The 23,831-nt window shown below is 36.2% G+C and overlaps 1 protein-coding gene across 3 annotated transcripts in view; it reads right to left on the bottom strand.

The window, feature by feature from the left end:
• Positions 1-3,030, bottom strand: part of CDH9 (cadherin 9) — an 86,254-nt gene extending 83,224 nt beyond the window's left edge. The window contains exon 1 of one of the 3 annotated variants that reach the window (XM_068990435.1): positions 2,803-3,030. In XM_068990435.1, coding sequence (XP_068846536.1) covers positions 2,803-3,030 — 228 coding nt within the window. The remainder of the gene's footprint in view (positions 1-2,802) is intronic. The other 2 variants (XM_068990436.1, XM_068990437.1) reach the window with 2 other exon arrangements.
• Positions 3,031-23,831: the final 20,801 nt, after the last annotated feature.

Below are 23,831 nucleotides of genomic sequence, written 5' to 3'. Positions count from 1 at the left end.
TCCAAGGATCAGATACATTTCTAACTTTCTACAATTTTATATCAGCTATAAATTAATATATCTTATCATATACTGTGATACCTAGCTTCTGAAAAATAAGAAGGGGAAAAAAATTAAAAAAAGCTTTGAAAATGTCTTACCATTAGAAGCTCCTATTCTTTCCCAATCTTGATGCATGGTAAATGCAGTGGGTCTTCACTTGGGGTATTGCCACTGCAATGGATTCTTTAAGATTCAGTTTAAGTTTACCCGGGTCAACCAGAGCAAGGTGGTCAAAAAGACAATATGTGTTGTGTTCAAAATATTAATTTGTCACCATAACTCAAGTGTTTGACCAAGTTCAAGGGTGAGAGTTGAGCTAGTTGCATATGCAAGTGAACAATAATGTCAAATGCTAGGAGAGCAGATTAGGAGAGAATTTACAGAGCCTTAAGAATAGGGCTTCCTGGGTGGCTCAGGTGGTAAAGAATCCGCCATGATGCAGGAGACCTGGGTTCAATCTCTGGGTGGGGAAGATCCACCTGGAGAAGGAAATGGCAACCCACTCCAATATTCTTGTCTGGAAAATCCCATGGACAGAGGAGCCTGGTTCCCTACAGTCCATGGGGCCGCAAAGAGTTGGACATAACTGAGCGACTGACACAACAGAAAAGCTTAATAAATGCTAAGGAGTAGTTGAAATCACATTTTTATAATGAACTAAATAGATGGTGACAGCATATCTAAGAAAAGGTCTTCTTACAAAAGAGATAAAGTAGTTTTTCCAAAAAGTGTTTTATTTTGTTGAAGTTTTTCTTTCATATGAGTATTGTTTCCATTGGTAATATAAAAATATTTGACACATAGTTTTGGTTTGAATATCCTCATGTGAAAAATTCTTCTATTTTAATGTGTTTTCTATTTTGGGTTCATGATCTTGTTGAAACTTGTCCACAGTCAAAGCGAGGTTTTTTTTCCCAAGACAAGTGATACAATATTTTATGAAAAGTCATTTAATAAAAGCAGGCACCCACTTCTCTATTTTTTGACCGATTATAGAACTAATTAAAAATGAACAAGGAGCAAGAAGATCTAAAGCATAACATATATTTTTTTTTAAATGTCAGTGCAGTAATGGTGATCAGTTAATTAATGTGCAATCAATATTTAGAAAGAAGTATTTCTGTTTATGGCTAAAACTAAATGCTTGTAGAGGAGCCTTGATTACCTTAAGATTACTAGTATCTCTTTTTATCTGTGTCTACTCTTCTGTATCTGTGAATCTCCAAGGATGAATCCCTTTGTGCAAGGCCCATGAACTGAATGTGTCCTTTACACATTGCCTTAGGAAAAGAATCATAAGGCAATTTCAAGTCCTTGGACACAAACATTTGTCAGTTGAACTTGTAATATCCTGATGCTGGTTATTAAATATAGTGTGAAAAGTGATGTTAAATGAGGGATGTTGGAAAGTGCCATGTGACTAACCTAAGGCAAAATAAGAGGGAAAAAAGGATCAGGAATTGAAATGCATGGAGCAAAATCAGTATGACTTATGGAACCAGAGGAGAGAGATATCAAAAGAAAAGGAAATAATAGGTTTTTGATAAAAGAAGTTGCATTTGAAAAAAATATATACTGTCACATACAAAGAGTAAAGTATTAACCAAGATTTTGTCTATTTCACCAACATTTCTGATCTAATAGCAATAAGCATAACTTTTGAGATACTGGATAACTTTCATGTTTTCATTTTTGTCTGATTCTATCCTATTTGCCCGAGTTGCCAGGGAGTCAAACAATATTTATATCATTAGAGTCACCTCTAGTGTTTTGTGCCAAAAACTAAAAAAATAAATAAATACATGACTAATGGGAAATTTTATTATTAATAATTATTTATTTTGTTTTATGCTCAGAATTTGAAACTACGTCAGCACTGGGCATAAACTGGGGATAAGTCACAGTGAAAAAAAGGAATTAGTGTATGGGTGAAATAGAATGAATGTGACTGGTAAGAGGACAATAGATAATTAGAAAATTCTGGATGGCAGAAAGAATATGTCACCTATTTCAAGACACAGCAGAAAGAGGAGTGAGGCACTAACTCTGTTTCGTCAAAACTGGATACAATAAGGCAGTTACATATTCCCTGCTACTATTTGATCGTGATTGTTAATGAACAAGTTTTCACCTGCTGCAACTGGAATGGAATTAAGTCTGTCTAAGGGTAGTGTCTTTTTTCTAGTTCTTTTTTTTTTTTTTTTTTCTTTTCTTCTTCCCTCTCCTTGAAATCCTTTGGTCTGGATTATCGGCAAGATATAGTTCATTTTGACTGATTAGGAGACAGAAGCATCTAGAAGTATTCAAATTACTTGTTTTTCATATACAGCATGCTACTATTAATTACAACAAATTATTCATCAGCAGAGACTAATATATTTTAGTAACAATTGTATGTTACAGTTTTATTTGCTTTGCCTTATATAATGCATCAAATTATTTTTACTCATGACTTAATTTTTGAAGAAATTAAAAAAAAATCTTTTAGATACATGCACATGAAAGCATATCATATCTAGCTGATTAATAGTGAATTAAGTCCACAAATAGTTTATTCTTTGAGGCTTACTATGAATACTGACCTAATCTAACTACCTGAATAAATTGCATTCCCCACATTATCCTACTGAATGAATTGACAACATGATACCTCTGGATATTGCCATTAGTCAACTACTTTAATTATTAGTGACATGGAAATTTGATGTAAAAAATAGCTATTACTTTCAACTTCTAGACTTATCATATAAAAACTCTTACCTTGCCTACGTATTGTGTGTCTGTACCTGTATACTCTTCCAACAAGAAGAACTGATTCCACATCCAGCCACGCTTGGTGCGATGTAGCATTTTACCATCATCTTGTGTCAAACCCACTATCCTTCCACTTGGTAAATCACTGTTACCTTTTTCTTGAAATGGGATAGCATCAGTTGTATGATACATATAGGTCCAGATGAATAGTGATAGGCAATGATAAGTCCTCATTATCTGTGGCTTCAGCAGGAAAGCAAATTCAATGTAGTGTCCTTTTCCTCCTGAAAAGTAGTAGGAGAAAAATAGTTTATTAGACTGTGTTTCTTTTTCATATAACCTGTAACCTGCAACTTTTCTGAATATAATTTAGATGTATTATTTATATTATTGACATATATTTGGATATACATTAATGGATTATCATTTAAAACTTATATTGATAGTAAAGGAGAAGTGTATAGAAAAAATAAACAGAAAACAGCTGAATTACTACTACTATAATATGACATGTAAATGTGAATATATTCATATTTTAAAATATTCATTATTTTGAAAAAAGTAAGCTCTATAATACACCAAAGATCATATTGAGTTCCTAAAGTCCTCAAGACCAATGAAAGTTGAATATTTATTAATATATAAATGTATGTGAACAAGAATACTATTTTCTGTCCACAACCTACCAAATTTTATAAGCTGTTTTTCCTCCACCACCTCTTTCTCTCCTTTCTCTTCTCTTTTTCTTCTGTAACATGTTGAGATGTTGCCTCAAGGCAAATTAAATGATACCAAATATACTTTGGATTGTGCCTTTAATTACTTAGCATTGTAAGGTTGACCCTTTACAATCAATAACTTTTTTCCCAACTTTGAGTTGAGTAAGTGAGGAGAATGTGCTCTCCTCCTGTTCATTTATAATATCTTGTTTGATATTGTAAAAAAACACATTTATTTCAAATAATAATCATAACAAAAAGGAAAATACAAAGTTAGTATTACAAAATTAGATAGGCAGTTTTACCTATGAGATAATTTGATCCAGAATTTTGAAATATTTTAGTATTTCAAAATTAATTTTATCTATTAGTACTTTAATTTGAGACATATATAATCTAGAACATTTGAGATGTTGTTACTGATTACAATGGTTTGATAAGCAAGAAAAACCCATCTCAAACTAGTACAGGCAAAAGTAAATAAATAATTCATTAGATTATAAAATCAAGTGTGGAAAGGAGATGATGAATGGAGTAGAGAAGCAACTGGGCACTTCCTGCTCATGAAAACTGAGAATTAGGGCCTTTGGTACTGGAGTTCTTTTTTTCCCTTCTCTCTCTCTCTCTCTGTCTCTCACTCTTCTCTGGCTTCAACCTAAGGCTTCTCAACCTGATAAAATCTGCAAATACATGAATTTCAGATTCAACATCTTCCAATTAAGAAAACAACTGATAGTCTTTTCTATTTTGAGTTTAAAAAACAAAAAATCCTAGAAGTGGGCTCTAATTTACCCGGCCTCGGCCAGAGGTCCAGTACTAGACTATGTACCTGTGGATTTAGTTGCAGTTATTAAGACTCCCCTGGTTGCTCAGGTGGTAAAGTGTCTGTCTACAATGCGGGAGACCCGGGTTCGATCCCTGAGTCGGGAAGATCCTCTCCTAGAGAAGGAAATGGCACTCCACTCCAGTACTCTTGCCTGGAAAATCCCATGGACAGAGGAGCCTGGTAGGCTACAGTCCATGGGGTTGCAAAGAGTAGGACACAACTGAGCGACTTCACTTACTTACTTATCAAGTCATAAAAGTCATATATAGCCCTCAAGCTTGGCTTATATCTTATTATCTGAGACTTTTGGATACTTACCTGCATCATGAGGTCTCGATTACTTCTTTTATTAAAGGAGAATAATCAGTACCTGCCTCATAAAGTAATGTTATTTATTTCATTTTGAACATTTATCACAAAGTCATAGCTATTTATAATACAAAGATTAAATGTTTACAGTAGCATATACCTATGAGAACACTGAAGTGTGAAGAATTATGTAATTTGACAAAATTCATACAGATAGTACAAGTTGGAGCTAGATTTTAGATTCTCAGCTTTAAACTAATTTTTACATAATACATGTAGCTTATAGTAAATCAGCACAGTGCTAGCATACAATTCCCCAACATGTTAGTGTTTTCGTTATCAGTCAACGAGGTTTGCTCCCAATGTATACCAATATAATAAAGAATGGATACTTGCTATGGTACAGACCTTGTCCACCTATATGTACTCTAATTTCCATACCTATTATTAGAAAAAAATATTACTTAACAAAATACACATATGTAACCACAAATCTACACACTCAGAATGAGAGAAATCAAAGTCATGTTATTATTTTTTAATCTGAAAGCATGGGTGGTGATAATTATTATTGATGGGAGAAATTTTCACTTATTGAGGTATGAGAAAGTCATTCTGGCTTATACCTGACTTAAGTTGAACTTTATGCTAATTAGAAAATCCTATCTGTGATCTATTGAACATACATTACAAATCTGTTTTAACCATTTAAGAAGAGAGTACATTTGAAAACCAAAATGGAGTAATTGTGGTTTAGTCACCCAAAATGGACATAGTTTCAGACATGTCCCTGCATCACCAAGAACTTGAATTTCCTGATTTCAGATTCAACAACACCAGTCATTCTCAAATTAACATCCTTTAGTAGCTGCAACATTATGGTTTCAAGGTCTTCCCTTTTAACTCTGCAATCATTTTGGACACCAACTTATCCTTGCTTAACAAGTATCCTTACTTCTTGTAGCTCCACTCCTAGTTCTTGATGAGCAGTTTATGTAATTTTTAATGCATAAAAGTTTTTGCCTTTATCAGTCATCACCATTTTGTAGTCCAGCAAAACAATATTCAAGTTCTTGATTCAGTGTCTCTGGAGCTCTTGCGCTCCATCTGGCTCAAAGAAAACCCTTTGTTTTTCCTTACAATAGATTGTTTATTACTTCCATCAACAACCTCATTATAGATTGTTCATTGATCATTCCTGTTGACTTTACATAGCTAGTAGTAATCTTGTAAACTACTGAAAACTGGGAAATTTAAGCACAACCCATAAAACTGTGAAATTTAAGAAGAGTACAACAGCAAATAATACATGCAAAACACATAATGAAAAGTATCTAATGGTCAATAGTTTAGAATATGCCCCACATTTTATTTATCAGGGATGAAAGTGAAAGTGAAATTGAAGTCATTCAGTCGTGTCCAACTCTTTGCAACCTCATGGATTGCAGCCTACAAGGCTCTTGCATCCATGGGATTTTCCAGGCAAGAACACTAGAGTGGGTTGCCATTTCCTTCTCCAGGACATCTTCCCAGAGATTGAACCTGGGTCTCCCACATTGTAGGCAGATGCTTTACTGTCTGAGTCACCAGGGAAGTCCTTTATCAGGGATGGTGTGGTAGAAAATGAGCAGCCAGAGAATCTCAAGAATAGCTGTTAACTCACTTTGATAAATAATCACACTTCCTTAGTAGACTGCACTGGGTACCCTGTTTTATTCCCACTGGGAGATTTCCATGAGAAATTGAAGAGCATTCTTCATTTCCTGTCGTTTATTCTGTGATATCCACTTTAGGTAGCATGTAAGTCTTTAAGCTGAAAAGTTCAGTTGTATTAGATGGAGCCAAAGACTTAGGCCAAGGCCAGCATTCCATAGGTCTCTATAATCTATCGTAAGAAATTTGCTTTCATTTCAGTGCAAAATGGAAAGTACTTGAAAGGCTTTAACATGCCATGCTTAGAAAAGACCAATTTGGCTACAGATTGGGAAACAGGTTAGAAGATAGGAAAGGATTTGGGGAAACAGTCTATCACTGTAATCCAGAAAGTGATGATGATGGCTCACAGAGAAGTGGTTTGAAGTGGACACAATCTCTGCTCATATTTCCTTTGATTCTTTAATATGGCCACATACACACACTACATGCACTGCAATTTTTGTATGCTTTGCTTCTAATGGCCTGCACCTGCTACTCTCTTTGAAGGACTTCCCTTGGTTACTGGAGCCACTTTGCCCACAGGCACAGGGAGCCTAAAGTGCCTGCAAGTTTACAAGTGTCTCTCATGGAATCCCTGAGCTACTGTTTAACAGGTGCAGAAATATTAAAAACCAACATGTTATTTGCATCCTGCAGTTCCCCTAAAGAATCATGCTGAGCCTGGACTGACTGAAATAACACCCTCACTTAGATTATTTTTCTTGTCTTGTTTTCCCACTCTCTCCCACACTTCCTGACCTGGAAGCAATCTGTTAACCAATCACTTGCACCCAAATCCTTGCCTGTTTCTGGGGAACCAAAGATCAGAGTAAAATCTTCATAGTCAATATTCAACAGAGAATGTTGATTGCATTGATTTTTTTCAGTTCAGTTGTTCAGTCATGGCTGACTCATTGCAACCCCACAGGCTGCAGCATGCCAGGCTTCCCTGTCCATCATCGACTCCCAGAGCCTGCTTAAACTCATGTCCATTGAATCAGTGATGCCATCCAACCATCTCATCCTCTCATCCCCTTCTCCTCCTGCCTTCAATCTTTCCCAGCTTCAGGGTCTTTTCCAATGAGTCAGTTTTTCATATCAGGTGGCCAAAGTATTAGAGTTTCTGCTTCAGCATCAGTCCTTGTATTGATTATAAAGTATTAAATAAAGGAAAAATAAATTATAATTCCTAGATTATTAGTTTGTGAACCAGGCAAACGATTGAACAAAATCTTGAGCCACTTGGAGTGGCATTTATATCGGGGGCTGGGGGAAGATTCATTAGAAAAATTGTTTCATTTTTCTCCTTGTTCTTGGTCAAATTAAATCTTTTTTTTTTTTTTAACTGCTACTACTAACATTTCAACATAATAATAGGAAGCAAAGTTATTCACTGCTCTACTGACTTTATATAGTTTATATATTTATGGCAACCTTTTAAACTAAAGTCTTCTATAACTCCTCATAGTTTTCATATTGTAAGGAAACTGAGGCACAGAGAGTTTAACTGACTGCACAAGTTCACATAAATAGCAACAGAAAGACTGAAAACTAAAACTAGGCATTCACTTGCAGTTGGGCTCTACTGCTCCCAAAATAGACTACTTAACATCTGTGATTCTGGCAACTTACATTTATTCCAACTCGCCTTCTGTGTTGTAGGCACTGTGCTAAGTCTTTTTTCAAACACAGTTTCTAAAATTCTCCTCATAACCATATTACAAGGAAAGTATGACCATACGAGAAAGATGGGTAAACTGGAACTGAAGTAACTTGTTAATATCACAGAAAGTCAGGCATGTGTGGGAAAGTAAAAGGGTCTAGGATTTGAATTCTGTTGTACTGATATCAGTGCTTCTGATATTAATTGTCCTGCTGTAAAGTAATATTACTGCCTATGCAACTTACCTGGAGGCCTCCTTTATGATCTTTAAATGCTTGCACAAATCAAGGTTTTTCCTTACTCACACTCTGACCTTGAACAATGTTACCTGGTTCATCCATAGTCAACTCCTTCTCATTATTTTCAATTTCTATGTCATATTTTGTTTTCTTTTAAAATCTTCCAAAGTAACCTTTTCAAAAATAGCTTAGCCAACTTCAGTCTCTATTGATTTCTTTCATACCATCCATATTTCTTTCATATAATTTACAATGATTTTAATTATATATTTCATTTAGTAGATTATATATTTATTGACAGTTTCCTCTAGTTATAATGGATGGTTGTGGGATATTTTGTGTCCTGCATTAAACAATTATTGACATACCATAGGTACTTTACTTATGTATTTGTAAAATTAACTGATTAGTTGATTCATGTCTAAATTGGATAATCCTCATTTGAGCCTGTGATCAAATATGAGATTGATGATATCTGATTGCATAAGTATCTAATATAAATATGGAAAGAGATTAACTTGGAGGAAATGTGCTTTTTAAAAGGGTTCTGGGGGAAAAAAGTCTTTAAAAAAAGAGTTCTAGTGTTTTTTCTAACAAGTAAAACTCAAGGTGCAGTGAAGTAAGACTGATATTCATAAAAGTTTGCATAACATGGGATTAAGTATGAACTTCACAAAGTGATTGGTATAAATTATAAATTATAGACTGTTTGAACAGTGAAGCCTTTTATTAAATATCTTCTTTATTTTTCTCATGATTCTAAGTATAATTCATTCACCTTTAGGAAAAATTAATGTACCCCCTTGTGTGGCCAATTTAACATCTTTACATTCCTCAGCTCTTGAACAATAGTGCACATCATAAAGGGTTCTGTTGTATTTGTTTTTAAATTTAGCAAGCTCTTATCCCATAGGGTTTATTAAAAATTCTTCATAGCCTTTATTTATTCAATAGCAACAAGCTGATTACTAAATTTTCTATGGTTAATTATCTCTATAAGCCTAAAATGCTTTGCATTTTAATCACATTTTTGTTGATAAATAAAAAACATCAGATGTATTATGAAGTATAATATTTTAAGTTTGGTTTAATCTTGATTTTCTAATCAAGGAATTGACTTGAATGTTGTTAACTTTAAAAACTGAAAATTATTTTATTATCATTCCCTTGTTCTCTTAATTATATTTCAATTGCATTTGACAAAAATGACTGTTGGCTATTTGTGAACCAAGAAAAAATGTAAATTATTGTAATTAAGTAGGATGTTCATAATATAAAATTACCAGCCAGATTTTAATTATATCATTATTTCTTATCCTTAACTCAAAGTATTTTCAAATTTCCAGCCATATTTTTCAGGCAAAGTTTCTGAGATAAAATGTACACACAAAACAAGTGTATATGATTGATTGTAGTATCTTATTTTAATATTTGTAGTCAATAACCTACCTCCACACACATTTACATATTTATCTAAAGAAAAACAAACAAACAAAAGAAACAACAAATAAACCTCTGGGTTATGGTCATATATTCTGAATCCTTTTCCAGATGAGACATATAAGGTTTGGAGAGAGAAAGAAAACTGTTAATATTTCTGATTACCCAGTTACTCTGTCGATTTGGCAAATGGCATACATATGTTGTTTTTTGCTTGGCTAGTGATCTTTCCAACACACTATTGTAGTTTATTATGCTGTTTGGTGAGATAAGTCTAACAGTTTAGCTAGTTAAATGATGCATGTACAAAGAATCAATACTATGAATGTGAATAGACATCAAAATTACAAGTCTTGTAAGTCTTGTAATCAAGGATCTATTGAATAGGGCCATAGAGGATTATAAAATCTGAAGACATATAAACAATCTATTGTCAGAATCTAAGAGAAACTCTGTCTGTAAGAATAATGTTCTAGATTAAAAAATAACTGATAATGGATGACTCTATGATTTCTGGAAAACACATCAACTTTCAAACAAAAGGAAATAGGCAAGGAAATTTTTCCCCAATATCAGTCCCCTAAATGGGCTGAAGAATTGATGCTTTTGAACTGTGGTGTTGGAGAAGACTCTTGAGAATCCCTTGGACTGCAAGGAGATCCAACCCGTCCATTCTGAAGGAGATCAGCCCTGGGATTTCTTTGGAAGGAATGATGCTAAAGCTGAAACTCCAGTACTTTGGTCACCTCATGTGAAGTGTTGACTCATTGGAAAAGACTCTGATGCTGGGAGGGATTGAGGGCAGGAGGAGAAGGGGACAACAGAGGATGAAATGACTAGATGGCATCACTGACTCGATGGACGTGAATCTGAGTGAACTCCGCGAGTTGGTGATAGACAGGGAGGCCTGGTGTGCTGCGATTCATGGGGTCGCAAAGAGTTGGACACGACTGAGCGACTGAACTGAACTGAAATGGGATCAAAAAGATTGAAACTTACATGTGACCTTCTATTACAGATGCCCCCTTTGTAGTTGGCCAAGATACTACCGTATCTGTTCGGTTGAGGTACCCCCCTATAATATAACAAGATAAAGAAAAAAGGGACATGTTAGGGGGTGTTATTTTGGACATATTTTAATTGGGGGACCTGCCTTACAAGTGAATCATTTTAGTCAGGGTCAGAGATGGGAAAACTGTTAAGAGACAGTCATGTTCACAACTTGTTTAAGAAATTTGGCTAGTAAGGTATTATTGGAATTTGATATCACAAAGAGGGACAGTTTTTGTTTCTGTGTTCTTAAACACTCGAAACTGGACCAAAAGACTTTCAAGTTGGTGTGGCAAAATGACATAACATTCAGCATAAAATTGGACTGTATGAAGACTAAGAGAAATGCACACCATTTAATTAGCATAAACACATACAACAACACTTTCACCTGAGGGAAGAATAAAAAACAAAGAACAACAGTGGGTCTATGAAAATGCAGGAAATTAGATAAAGAGAAGGCTTTCCATAGGAAAGAATAATTATGCTCATATAGAAGTTAAAAGTCACCAAACTCAACACTTCTTACAACCTGTGAGCCACTTGTTTTTCTCTTCTTGCCCTTTAAATTTCTGCTGTTACATTTTTAATTCACCAATAAAGAATGAGAAGCCCTAGGCCCTCACTGTCCATACTAGTAAAAGCGGAACTCCAGAACTATGCATGGGCTAGCTAACTTACTCTTGCTCTCTCTGTCTCTGTTTATGTGTGTGTGTATATCTCTTTCTCCCTCAAATCCTCCTCTCCAGGAAACAGATATGTGCACTCAGGCATGCCATGTGCTTTCCAGGAGTTGTGAGAATAAACCTTTGGGCTTTTTTCTTTTTTTCCAAAGTTTTTTGAGTTTTGGTGTTGAGAGTGTTTTACAATGACATTGCTTATCAGTAGGCTCAGACTGGCACAAAATGTAGGTGAATGGATAAACAAATTGGGATATACTTATATAATATTATTCAGGGGCAAAAAGAAATGAGCTATCAAGTCACTTGCAAACAATTGAGAAAACAGATGCCTTGTGATAAGTGAAATGTTAAAATGCAGCATTCAAGTTTGAAAATATTGAATCATTAAAACTGAATGACAGTCTGGAAAAGGCAAAACTACAGACACTATAGAAAAACCAGTGGTTGCAACAGTTTGGGAGGAAGATAATAAGGATGAATATGTGTACAAACGGGAACTTTTGAACAGTGACTTCTGTATGATACTACAACAGTGGCCTATGTGACATTATACATCTGTCAAAAACCCATGCAACTTTACTCAAATAATTAGCTTTAATTTATGCACTTGAAAAAAATCACTTAGGAATTGAAAACAGCAGAGGTTGAATCCAAGAAGGAATGCAGGCTACTACAAGAGAATCTAACATTAAAATAGTATGAAACCACCTGAGTGAAGGGTGGCGGAAGGGAGAGAAAGGTGCTGCTCTAAACAACTTTGGGAATGAGTCTCTAAGACTAAATGGGAAGAAACTGAACATATGCAGTGCCTTCTAGCCAATAAGTTTGTTTCTTCCAAGAATATAGGTTAAGAATTATGCTGCTATATATATATATATACTGAAATTGAACAATTAAGTAATTGGATGGCAGATATTGGAAGTCACATTTTTCACTGCTGTTGTGAGAATTTACAGATAAACAAGGAAACGGGTCACTTGGACTTCAGGGAGATCAAACCAGTCAATTCAAAAGGAAATCAACCCTGAATATTCACCAGAAGAACTGATGCTGAAGCTCTAATACTTTGGCCATGTGACAGGAAGAATTGACTCATTAGAAAAGACCTTGATGCTGGGAAAGATAGACAGCAAAAGGAGGGGTGGGGGATAGGCAGAGGATGAGATAGTTGGATAGCATCCCCAACTCAATGGATGTGAATTTGAGCAAACTCCTGGAGACAGTGAAAGACAGAGTAGTCCTGTGTGGTGTAGTCCATGGGGTCACAAAGAGTCAATCATGACTTAGTGACTAAACAACGAAGGAAAGGAGGACAGCATGATCCATGTGGTAACAGATTAGAATTGGAGACATCAGTGAAAACTTATGTACTTTAATGTAATCACAGATGCTTATATATTGAAATATTTATAGATATGGGTTACACATATAAATTACATGTATATTTATTTACTTTATTAGTTGAGATGGCCTGCCAACAATACTATATAGTATCAATGAACTCACCTAGTATACTGATCTTAGTTTCTAATACCATTCCAAATTAAAGGAACTGGGGCTTCTTGGAGAAATGTCTGATTATAGAACTAGCCAAGGAAACACACAAGCTAAGCCTTTCATAGTGCCAGTAAGTGAGTGGTAGTGTTAGTTGCTCAGTCCTGTCGTACTTTTTGTGACCCCATGAACTATAACCCTGCCAGACTTCTCTGTCCATGGGTTTTTCCTGACAAGAATACTGGAGTGGGTAGTTATGCCCTTTTTCAGGGGATCTTCCTGACCCAGGAACTCAGCTCGAGTTTCCCACATTGCAGGTAGATTCTTTACTGTCTGAGCCACCAAGGAAGCCAGAAAGTGAGTCAGTGCTTAAAATAACACAGATATGCATGAGTATGTATATGCACACGCACACACAGACACACACAAACACACACACACTTGAAACTTTCAGTTCAGTCAGTTCAGTCGCTCAGTTGTGTCTGACTCTTTGCGACCCCATGGACTGCATGCATCATGCCAGGCTTCCCATCCATCAACAACTCAAACTCATGTCCTATGAGTTGGTGATGCCATCCAACCATCTTATCCTCTGTCATCCCTTTCTCTTCCTGCCTTTTCCCAGCATCAGGGTCTTTACCAATGAGTCAATTATTTGCATCAGGTGGCCAAAGTATTGGAATTTCAGCTTCAGTATCAGTCCTTCTGATAAATATTCAGGACTGATTTCCTTTAGGATTGACTGGTTTGATCTCCTTGCAGTCCAAGTGACTCTCAAGTGTCTTCCAACACCACAGTTCAAACATTACACCATCCACAGTCAATTCCTTTAACCCTACCCATGCCATCTTTTGGGGCGTCCCTTGTGGCTTAGTGGTAAAAAATTTGCGTGCTGTGAAGGAGGTGGAGTTCGATCCCCAGGTTGATAATATCCTCTGGAGAAGGATATGGCTACCCATTTCAGTATTCTTGCCCGGGAAATCCCTTAGACAGAGGAGCCTATCAGGCGATAGTCCATGGGGGGTCCACAAAACCGGACATGACTTAGCAACTAAGCAAAAACAACAACAAACCTTTTAAGTACTTCACATTCATTCAGTATGTTGTTTCCTGAAAATATCCTGACAGAAACACTGGGGAAAAGGTAAAAATGAACTAATTGTCTAAGAGTACAACTTACATGTAATATGAGATCATACATGAAGTCATCAAAAAATCCACTTAGTAATTCTTTCACCAAATATGTACAAAGTGCCTACTCTTTTTCTAGGTGAACAGAACTGCAGATTCCTTAAGGAGTTTCAGTTCAGTTCAGTTCAGTTCATTCACTTAGTCATGTTGGAATGTTTGTGACCCCACAGACTGCAGCCTGCCAGGCTTCCCTGTCCATAGCTAACTCTCAGAGCTTGCTCAAACTCATGTCCATCAAGTTGGTGATGGCATCCAACTATTTCATTTTCTGTTTTCCCCTTCTCCTCCTGCTTTCAGTCTTGTCCATCATCAGGGTCTTTCCCAACGAGTCAGTTCTTCTCATCAGGTGGAATTTATATTCTAAGTTTATATTCTAAGAATATGTTCTACATATATAACATGAGCAAATGTGCTTATGACACGTATCTGAAGAGGTTACTGAGATTACAGGTGATTTATTGAATAATATTTAATCAGGAAAATGAAATAAAATTCTATATTTCAAATTTTTAATCAGTGGAGAAAGGTGTAAATGAATTTTCTACTGGTGGTTTCATGTTAGCTTCCAGTGTCAAAATGAACATCAGACCCTGACAGAGGCAAGTTAATAAGTGTCTGACATATACTTGTCTCACTAAGTATTTCTCATTTAAGGAAGAGCACAGTGTTAAAAAGTGTCCATGTTTAAAACTATATTTGATTTTACACAGCTTTTCTCCCAAATTAGCTCTAGAAAGCAATAATTCACACCAAACTGCTGGCCAGCTTATGTCTTAGGGTAGAGCAGGGGATTCCAGGATCAAGTGGATGGTGGGATATGCTTTGAAGTACAGAGGAGTGAAGGGAATATTAGGCAGTTACGGAAGAACAAATTACAAAACAAATATGCAAGCACTTATACTAATTACCATACACAGATACAGATGGGAAGTTAATAGTTTAATCAAAAATTATATATTATGGATTTTAAGGGCTTTACCAGGTAAAGATTCAGACGGTGAAGAATCTGCCTGCAATGTCGGACACCTAGGTTCGATTCCTGGGTATGAAGATCAGTTGGAGGAGGGCATAGCAACCTACTCCAGTATTCTTGCCTGCAGAATCCCCATGGACTGAGGAGCCTGGCAGGTGACAGTCCATGGAGTTTCAAAGATTCAGACATGACTGAAGTGACTTAATACACATACATGGATTTTAAACAGGAATTTTAACTTCTTTGTTTCATGAATCTTTCTATCAATCTGATAACAATATTTTAATGCATGAATTAAGAAATAAGATGTATAGTATTAAAATGGAGATCAATTTTATTAAAATACAACTATTAATCTATTTTTAAAAACATTATTATAAAACATGGCTTCCTCAGTTGTGCCAGTGGTAGAGAGTCTGCCTGGCAATGCAGGAGACACAGATTCAATCCCTGCATCAGGAAGATCCACTGGGGTAGCTAATGGCAACCAACTCCAGTATTCTTGCCTGGAAAATTCCATGAACAGGGGAGCCTGGCAGGTTACAGTCCATGAGGGTAGCGAAGAATCAGACACAATTGAGCACATGCACCACATATATGCTAAAGTAAGGCATATACTTCTTAAGTAATACAATGAATAATAAGACCTAGTAGCAGATCTGATTGGTTCCAAAGTTTACAAAGAAAAAATGAGCAAACATGATATTTAGAAAGTTGTTTTATTTCTACTTATGATAAAGTCACAGATACCTCTAAAACTTCTGTAGATTGATATCTATAAACACAAATTTGGGATATGTTAAACTTCAGTAAGAAATTAGTATGGATAGTAATGCAATGTTTCCTAGTTTAAATGTATGGACTCCATATTTTAAAGTAACAGGGACTTAAAATTTGAAAAAAAAAAAGTATTTACATTGACATTACAGATGTAGGCAGAAGAGTAGAATAAACAGCAATTATGAAGAGGGATATGGGTTAATATCCTAAGCATAGAGGAACTTATTAACTAGTCTTTATTTTCATCATATCTATAATAGGAATCATAAGTCTATCTTAACAGAATGTATAAAATCATGTGCATAAAGAAACCTTGAAATATAGTCGATCTGTGTTAATTAAACTCTTTCATTCAAACTGGCCTATTGATTAGGTCATTATATAATTATATTATATTAATATGCAATAAAACAGTATGCATTTGTCTAGAAAACTTAAAATATGAGGTTTTAGAGGGTCCTTGTAAACTATCACATTAACTATTTTACAGGCATAAGCACATCCATGGTTTACTATAAGTGCTAATCTGGAATCTATAGAGGTAAATTCTATTGTGTTCCATGCAGATCTCATCGACCATACCAATCTACTTACCAGACAGCTGCTGTGATGTCTGGCTACTAACTGCCTACTGCTGCCCCCTTCTGAGAATTCTTCTGGACTGATGAGGACTATCAGGGTAGGAAGTTGTCTTCTTTTTCTTTCTCTCTCTTGCTTTGTTCCCTCCTTATACTTTCCTCCTGAGAAGCACATTTTCAATTCAACACCCATACCCAAATCCAAGTCTCAGTTACAATACTGATTCTAAGGAGCTACCTACACAATTGGTCTGAATGAGCCTTTTAGCATTTTAGAAGTAATCCACTCACCTATTCTTCAAATATTGACTGGTGCCTACTGTTGCCAGGCATAGAGCATGATTCAGGTGCTTGTGGCAAACAAAAGCATGCAGAAAGTGACAAACACTCTCCAATAAACACAATGAATGTGAATAACATATAGTAGATAGAAAGCATTCAGAACTATTGAAAAAAACTTAGAGCAATACAGTGGGATAAGAATATAGAGGCTGGGCAAGGGAAGGGAAGTGACATTCCAGGTTGGTCTTATTAAGAAATCATTATTTGAGGTAATATTTGAAGAAATGGAAAATATCCAATTAGATATGTGGGAGATGTTCTTTCAATCATGCACATACATGTGCATGCTAAGTTGCTTCAGTCGTGTCTGACTCTTTGCAATCTATGGACTGTAGCCTACAAGGATCCTCTGTCCATGGGATTCTTCAGTCAAGAATACCAGACTGGGTTGCCATTTCATACTCCAGGGGATCTTTCTGCCTCAGGATGAAACCCGCATCTCTTATGTCTCCTGCATTAACAGGTAGGTTCTTTACCACTAGCGCCCCCTGGGAAGCCCAATCATAGTAACAGCCAAATCAAAGGTCCTATAGCAATTTTGTTGTTACTCAGGTGCTCAATCGTGCCCAACTTTTTGTGACCCTGTGGACTACAGCACCCAGGCTTCCATATCTTTCACTATCTCCCAGAGTTTGCTCAAATTCACATCCATTTTGTTGATGATCCCATCCAACAATCTCATCCTCTGTCACTCCTTTCTCCTCCTGCCCTCAGTCTTTCCCAACATCAGGGTCTTTTCCAATGAGTTGGCAATAGTGTGCCTGGTTTGTTTCAGCTGTGTCTATCTGAGAGATATAAGCGGGGAGAGTATAGAAGAAGAGGACAGAGAAACTGAGCATGGGTGGAGGGAGGTTCTTGTAGCCCAGAGAGGAAAGCATATGAGGGAGAAGGTAATGACATCAAGCAACGTGATCAAAAATATGGGGACTGGAAGCTGTCCATTGAATTTAAATCACAATCTTCACTGTACAATTAATATTTTGCAATGCTTTTATTAGTAAATGCAGATTACATTTTACCTGGATTATTCAAATGGTCTCTAAATATGAAAAAAATTCAAGTGGTCTAGCTTTTAATTACTAGAAGGTGCTACAACCTTTCTTCCTGATGTATATATTTCCAAATGTCCTAATACCTGCAATGATTTTATGTTTCTGTAGAGTCAACCCTGAAAACTGTTCAAATGTTAAGACTCAGACTGTAACAGTTCTCATTATTTGAGGACATGGCCTCTGAAGCACAAATGCCTGGTTTCAAGTTCTAGCTAGGTGATCCTGAATGTGTTATTTAGTCATTAGTTCCTTGATTGCCCTAGTTTGAAAGTTGTATTATCATTTTTTTAGTGTTTTGTGTTACATTAGTTGATACACATCAATTAAATGGAATAGTGCCTCACTACTAGTTTGAATGGGCTAGTTAAGACAGTGATAACATTATAGTAAAATAATAATATGTACCTCACATACACTCAGCATTTTATCATCGTTCAGTTAGTGAAGGTCGTTCTATCTCAATTTTATCAGAATTTCAGGCTGAAGGAGACCTGTTCCAATCTCTGATTCCACTTTTGCCAAGGTAGGAAAAAAGTAACTTTGCATTCAGTCTCTTAAAATCTCCACCTAGTATTGGCACACATTAATTCCATTTACTTATCATTGACCAAATCAGGTTACTTTGTCTAACTTCAAAAGTATTGGTGAAGTGCCTTCCTACAAAACACTCAGAAATATTTGGTAAGTAACAAGGATAATCATTATGATTAAAGCCCTAGCTACCAAATGTAAGGCTGATTCTTCCGTCTGGAAAAAAAATATACAAAAATACAGCTTATGGGTCATATACAGACTTGTCATCAAGTTCAAATTGAGGGAGACAGTCTGTACACCAAGTCCGAATGAAATGCCTCATGACCCAAGACCTATGAACTAAAATCGGATATCTGTTCCCCACACATGCAATAAATAGTGGTGACACAGGGGCAATACAAACATAATAAATGTTTGTTTGTTTGTTTCTTCTGAAAGCCATGGCAGTTTTGAAATCATGTTTGCATGTCCTACTATCCTGGCAGTGGGAGAATCAGGCCATTATTAGACAGTATTCTTCAGGTCTGATTCCTGAGATCGTACCCCTCGTACACTGTTCTTTGCAGCTCTTCACCTTCCAGAATTCTTTCATATCCATTGACCTCACTGACCACATCTTAAGAAAACTGCATGGACCTTGAAAATTTAAAAAAATTCTTAGTGAGCTTATGGACCATGGGGATTGATAGTCCAAAGATCATTTTAACAATGAGATCTGGGTTTTTTGGCCTGGGTTGCTGGTTTGGGGCAGTACAACTATTAAAAACTAAATGTTTTTTTCTATTTGGCTCCTTTCAATTTCATGTGCCAAGAGACACTCCATAGGGTATTTTCTGTTTATACACAATTAGATTTTCTATACCTATTTATTATTTTTATTGTTTCACATTTCTTGTTATTTATCTGCTTGATTTTAGTTTGTTTAATCTTGTTGGGTTTTACGGGACAAGCCACAGTCTTAGTGTCTTTAACATGAAAAATTTTGTCCAAGTAAAAGGATTTATTGGGAACCAAACACTTAATTGGGTCCTGAATCTTTTGCCGTAGAGTCAAGCCACACAAAATGTCTGTTCTCTTGCTCTCTGTACATCCTCAGCTAGACCAATGCCTGTTTCACTTACATTGCACTCACATGACTGACCTTCCTACATACTCCAGGGCCCAGATAATGAATGTTGGTTCTAGCTTTAGATCATAACATCTCCACCATGATGGACTATTAAATGTGTGATGAGGGGCATGCCTCTTTTTTGGTTTTGCCAAACTGCCCTCAACTCCCCCTATAACTGGCAATCTCCCCTTTCCACTCTGGTGTGAAGACTGACATCATGTCCTACCCTCCATCTGCCACATATGGTGAGTTGTGGCATCAGGACCTTGGTTCAGGCATATAAGATCCGTCATCCATTAAATGGCTGATGTCTCTGATGCTGCCTCTGGGCTTTCTTTGGTGTTAAAGCTGGGCAAGTACAGGCCTTATAGGTTTGTAGGGTACAGCCCAACATTTGCTTATATAATTCATTCAGAAGTTTAAAAAATAGATGTATGACCATTCTCTTGATTTGCTTTTGCTATAAAAGTTTTAATCAGCCATTTTCACACAAAATGTTATTTCTCTTGTATGAAAGAGCATCTCTTTTATGAAAGTTTGCATCTTCGTCTCAACCTGCTGGTACTCCATTCATGCCATCTCCTTTTCCTGCAAACAAACTGGCATTGAAAAGTAAAAGTTGCTCAGTTGTGCCTGACTCTTTGCGACTCCATTAGTCTATGGAATTCTCTAGGCCAGAATACTGGAGTGGGTAGTCTTTCCCCTCTCCAGGGGTTCTTCCTAACCCGGGGTTCGAACCCAGGTCTCCAGTGTTGCAGGCAGATTCTTTGCCAGCTGAGCCACAAGGGAAGCAATAGCTCTCTGAATTTATCTGGTTTTTATAGTACTTGGCTGACACAGCCATAATGACAGGTACACTCTACTGATACTCTGTTTTTCCACATTTCCACTCAGGCTACAAGCTCACTGGGCCCAGAATCTACCTTCCAAGTGATCACAGGTGATAGTTTTGCCAAATATTACACCCCTGTATGGAATGAATTTTTACATTTTGAGACTCTGACAAGGCCTTCCTGACTGCTGAATGGCCAGGCTTTAAGTCAGTGTTACAAATTGCATGGGCTGTTGTTGTTGATGATGATGTAGTTGGGACAGCATATGAGTTCTGGCAAATATTTATTAACCAGTCACATTGTTCAGTGGTGGCTTGGAGACAGATGCTTATTCTTGCTCAAGATATACAACACTGTGGTTTTCCTGGGAGGCTGTGATAAACCTTGTCACCAGGAACCCAAGGCAAAGGACATCCCATCTCCATGCCCCCAGGATTACCAAGAGAAGGAAGAAGAAACATAGGGCCTCTCAGGCTGGCCGCTAGGCTGTCCACACAGAAGAGGAACATTCAATCGCACTCATATTTTAATGTGCAAAACAATTCCATGGTTATGTTTAAATTCAGAGGTTAGGAAGGAGGACAGTCTAACAATGTATTTGGGAGAAAGAAATCCAGAAATATTTGGTCAACAGTCTGGATGATTGCTTATGAGAGTGCTTGTTACATGTTGCATTGTGTTCACCAAAAAGATATATACAAGTCCTCAGCTCTGGCACCTGTGGATGTGAAATTATATGGAAATTGGGTCTGTGAAGATGTAATCAAATTAAGATGGAGTCATTCTGAATTAGTGTGGGCCTTAATCCATCACGACTGAATTATAAGAAGAAAAGAGACGAAGGTAGAGAAAAAGGGGCCCTGGAAAGGCAGATATAAATACTGGAATTGTGCTGCCACCAAACAGCCTACCAGAAGCTGGAAGAGATAAAGAAGTATGCTCCACTAGAGTCTATGGAGAGAGTAGAGAACTACAAATACCCTGACTTCAGATAGCTAAGTTTCATAATTGTAAAATAATAAATTTCAGTTTTTCTTTAAGCTACCCAGTTTATTGTGCTTTGTTACAACAGCCCTAGGAAACTAATACAGTGCTAACTAAATATTAATATTTATTACCAATTTGTAAGATTTCCTTCACTGTATCTGGTAAAGGTAAGAGATTTCTTTTCGATGCTTCAATATCAATGAGAATATAATATTCAGGGAAGGGAGTTAACATAAAGCATTTTTAGAACCATAAATTGGAATTGTTTCAGAAAGCAATGCTTACCTACTAGCTATCAGAGTGTAACTTTAGGTAAGACACTAACTTCTCTCTGCATCTTAGTTTCTTAATTTGTAAAACTTAATACTCATGAACTTGTTGCTAATTCTCATAAAAAGCTTAGAAAAATGCTCAATTAAGTTTAGCTATCTTTAAATTACATATGACTCTCTTTTTTCAGACTATTATTCAAAACCAGAGCAGGCTTTTCCTGTCTTTATATTGAATTATCTTGCACAGAGCAGAGGAGATTAGAAGTATATGTTGATGGATTAAATACTTTAATAGGCTTAGAATGCTTAATATTTAGTATATGGAATTACTTAGAGTATATCTTAATTTCTTTTATATTTCAAACTGAAAATATAGTGTGATATTATGGAAGAAAACTATATGAGGTACTCTGATATCATTAAAATATAAAATCATATATGAAACATGGCAAATTGCATTTAAGCAATTTTTATTAAAATCTATTATTTTAAGAACATAAAAACAATGTCTTTTTTCAGCCCATATGAATGAAAATGCCAGGAAAATTTCATTTATATTCTTGGAATGTACTATGAATTAATCTCTATCAGATCAACAATAAAGATTTCTTGGCACTGATGCCAATTTAAATGTTACTATAGCAATCACCATGGTAATGTTTTCAATTAGTGTTCACAGTCACAGCATAACATGAGTCTAATGTACCACTTGGCAGGTTCATAATGGATCTACAGATTATTTAATTTTACCAGCCAATAAAATCTAAACAGGCCAAAAAAAAGAAAAAGAAAAAAGCATCGACCATGTACTATCCCTAATTTTTAAATTTCAAATACTCACCAAACTTTACAAATAATCTAGTGTAAAAATACATTAGCATTGTTCCCTTGCAAACTACCTATTCAAACACAATAAAGTTACTAAGAAATTGCTTCATATGTCATTAACAGACGCTGATATTAAAAATCCAGTGTTTATTTCATCTGGAAAGTTCATCTGAAAATAAAATCACATATGATAGGTAAGTCATTATTATGAAATCTTATGGAGGGAAGGAAAATGAAGATAATAGTGTTATTTATTATTGTTATATCTAGCATTTATGAAACACATCTTATACTCCAGGCACTGTTGTAAGTGCCTCACAGTTTTGGTAATGCGTCTGTTCAGTTCACAAACAGTTCATTATCTCAATTCTAGTCCCCTAGGGTTGTGTTGCACTGCCATTTTGAAGTTCTTTATAGCTCTTTAGCCACTGAAGTTTGAGTGGATGTGTTCTTTCTGGAAGAAAATTTATGAACTGCTAAATAATCCTGCTACTATGTTTTTCCCTTTGCCATACCAAATAGCAGGACTTTCCACTAGGACCCAAAATGAAGACCACAAGGAGCTCCCTGACATCCTCACTAGGCAAATTATAAATGGGGAGTAAAAATTAAATTTTTTGTTTAAGCTCCCTGAACACCTTAGTCCTTTAGGACTGATAAATTGATCTTAAATCACATTACAGTATCAAAATCTGCTTGATGAAGTGCTATATTATTCCTATTTTACACACACAAAAAATGAAAGTTTAGAGTGTTTAAATAAATTGCCCAAGATAAACATCCATTAGGTGATAAGGGAGAAAATTAAAATCAGCTCTGAGAGCTGACAGCTGGTATCTGATCTGGCAACTAAGAAAAGGTTATGGTTTCTTCTGCTGAGCACAAACAATTTAACAGAATACCATCACTAGATGAGCTCCCTCTATGAATGAAGTGAAGTGAAGTGAAGTCGCTCAGTCGTGTTCGACTCTTTGCCACCCCATGGACTGTAGCCTACCAGGCTCCTCTGTCCATGGGATTTTCTAGGCAATAGTCCTGGAGTGGATTGCCATTTCCTTCTCCAGGGGATCTTCCCAAACCAGGGATCGAACCTGGGTCTCCTGCATTGTAGACAGACGCTTTACCGTCTGAGTCACCAGGGAAGTCCAAGACAAAATTCTCAGGCACTAGGCACCCTCAAAATGACCAAATATCTTCCTCTCTTAGTTACTCTGTCTTTATCAAAAACAACTTCAAACTGTTTTCCCAGGTACCATATAGAAAGCAACATACATATAAAGAATTGCCTCAATTTCCTGGTATTACCTAAACTAGTGTTGATCTCTGCTTTTATCAACACAGTCCAAATGCCCCATTATACCCCTAAACCCTATGACAGGCTTATCTTAACTCCCTCTGCCCAAAATATCTCCAATTTCCCCATGATAGCACTATAT

The sequence above is a fragment of the Capricornis sumatraensis genome, chromosome 18, assembly GCF_032405125.1.
Source record: "Capricornis sumatraensis isolate serow.1 chromosome 18, serow.2, whole genome shotgun sequence".
NCBI lineage: Eukaryota > Metazoa > Chordata > Mammalia > Artiodactyla > Bovidae > Capricornis > Capricornis sumatraensis.
The sequence above is the reverse complement of the archived record's forward strand: the minus strand, read 5'-3'. Positions and strand labels throughout refer to the sequence as shown.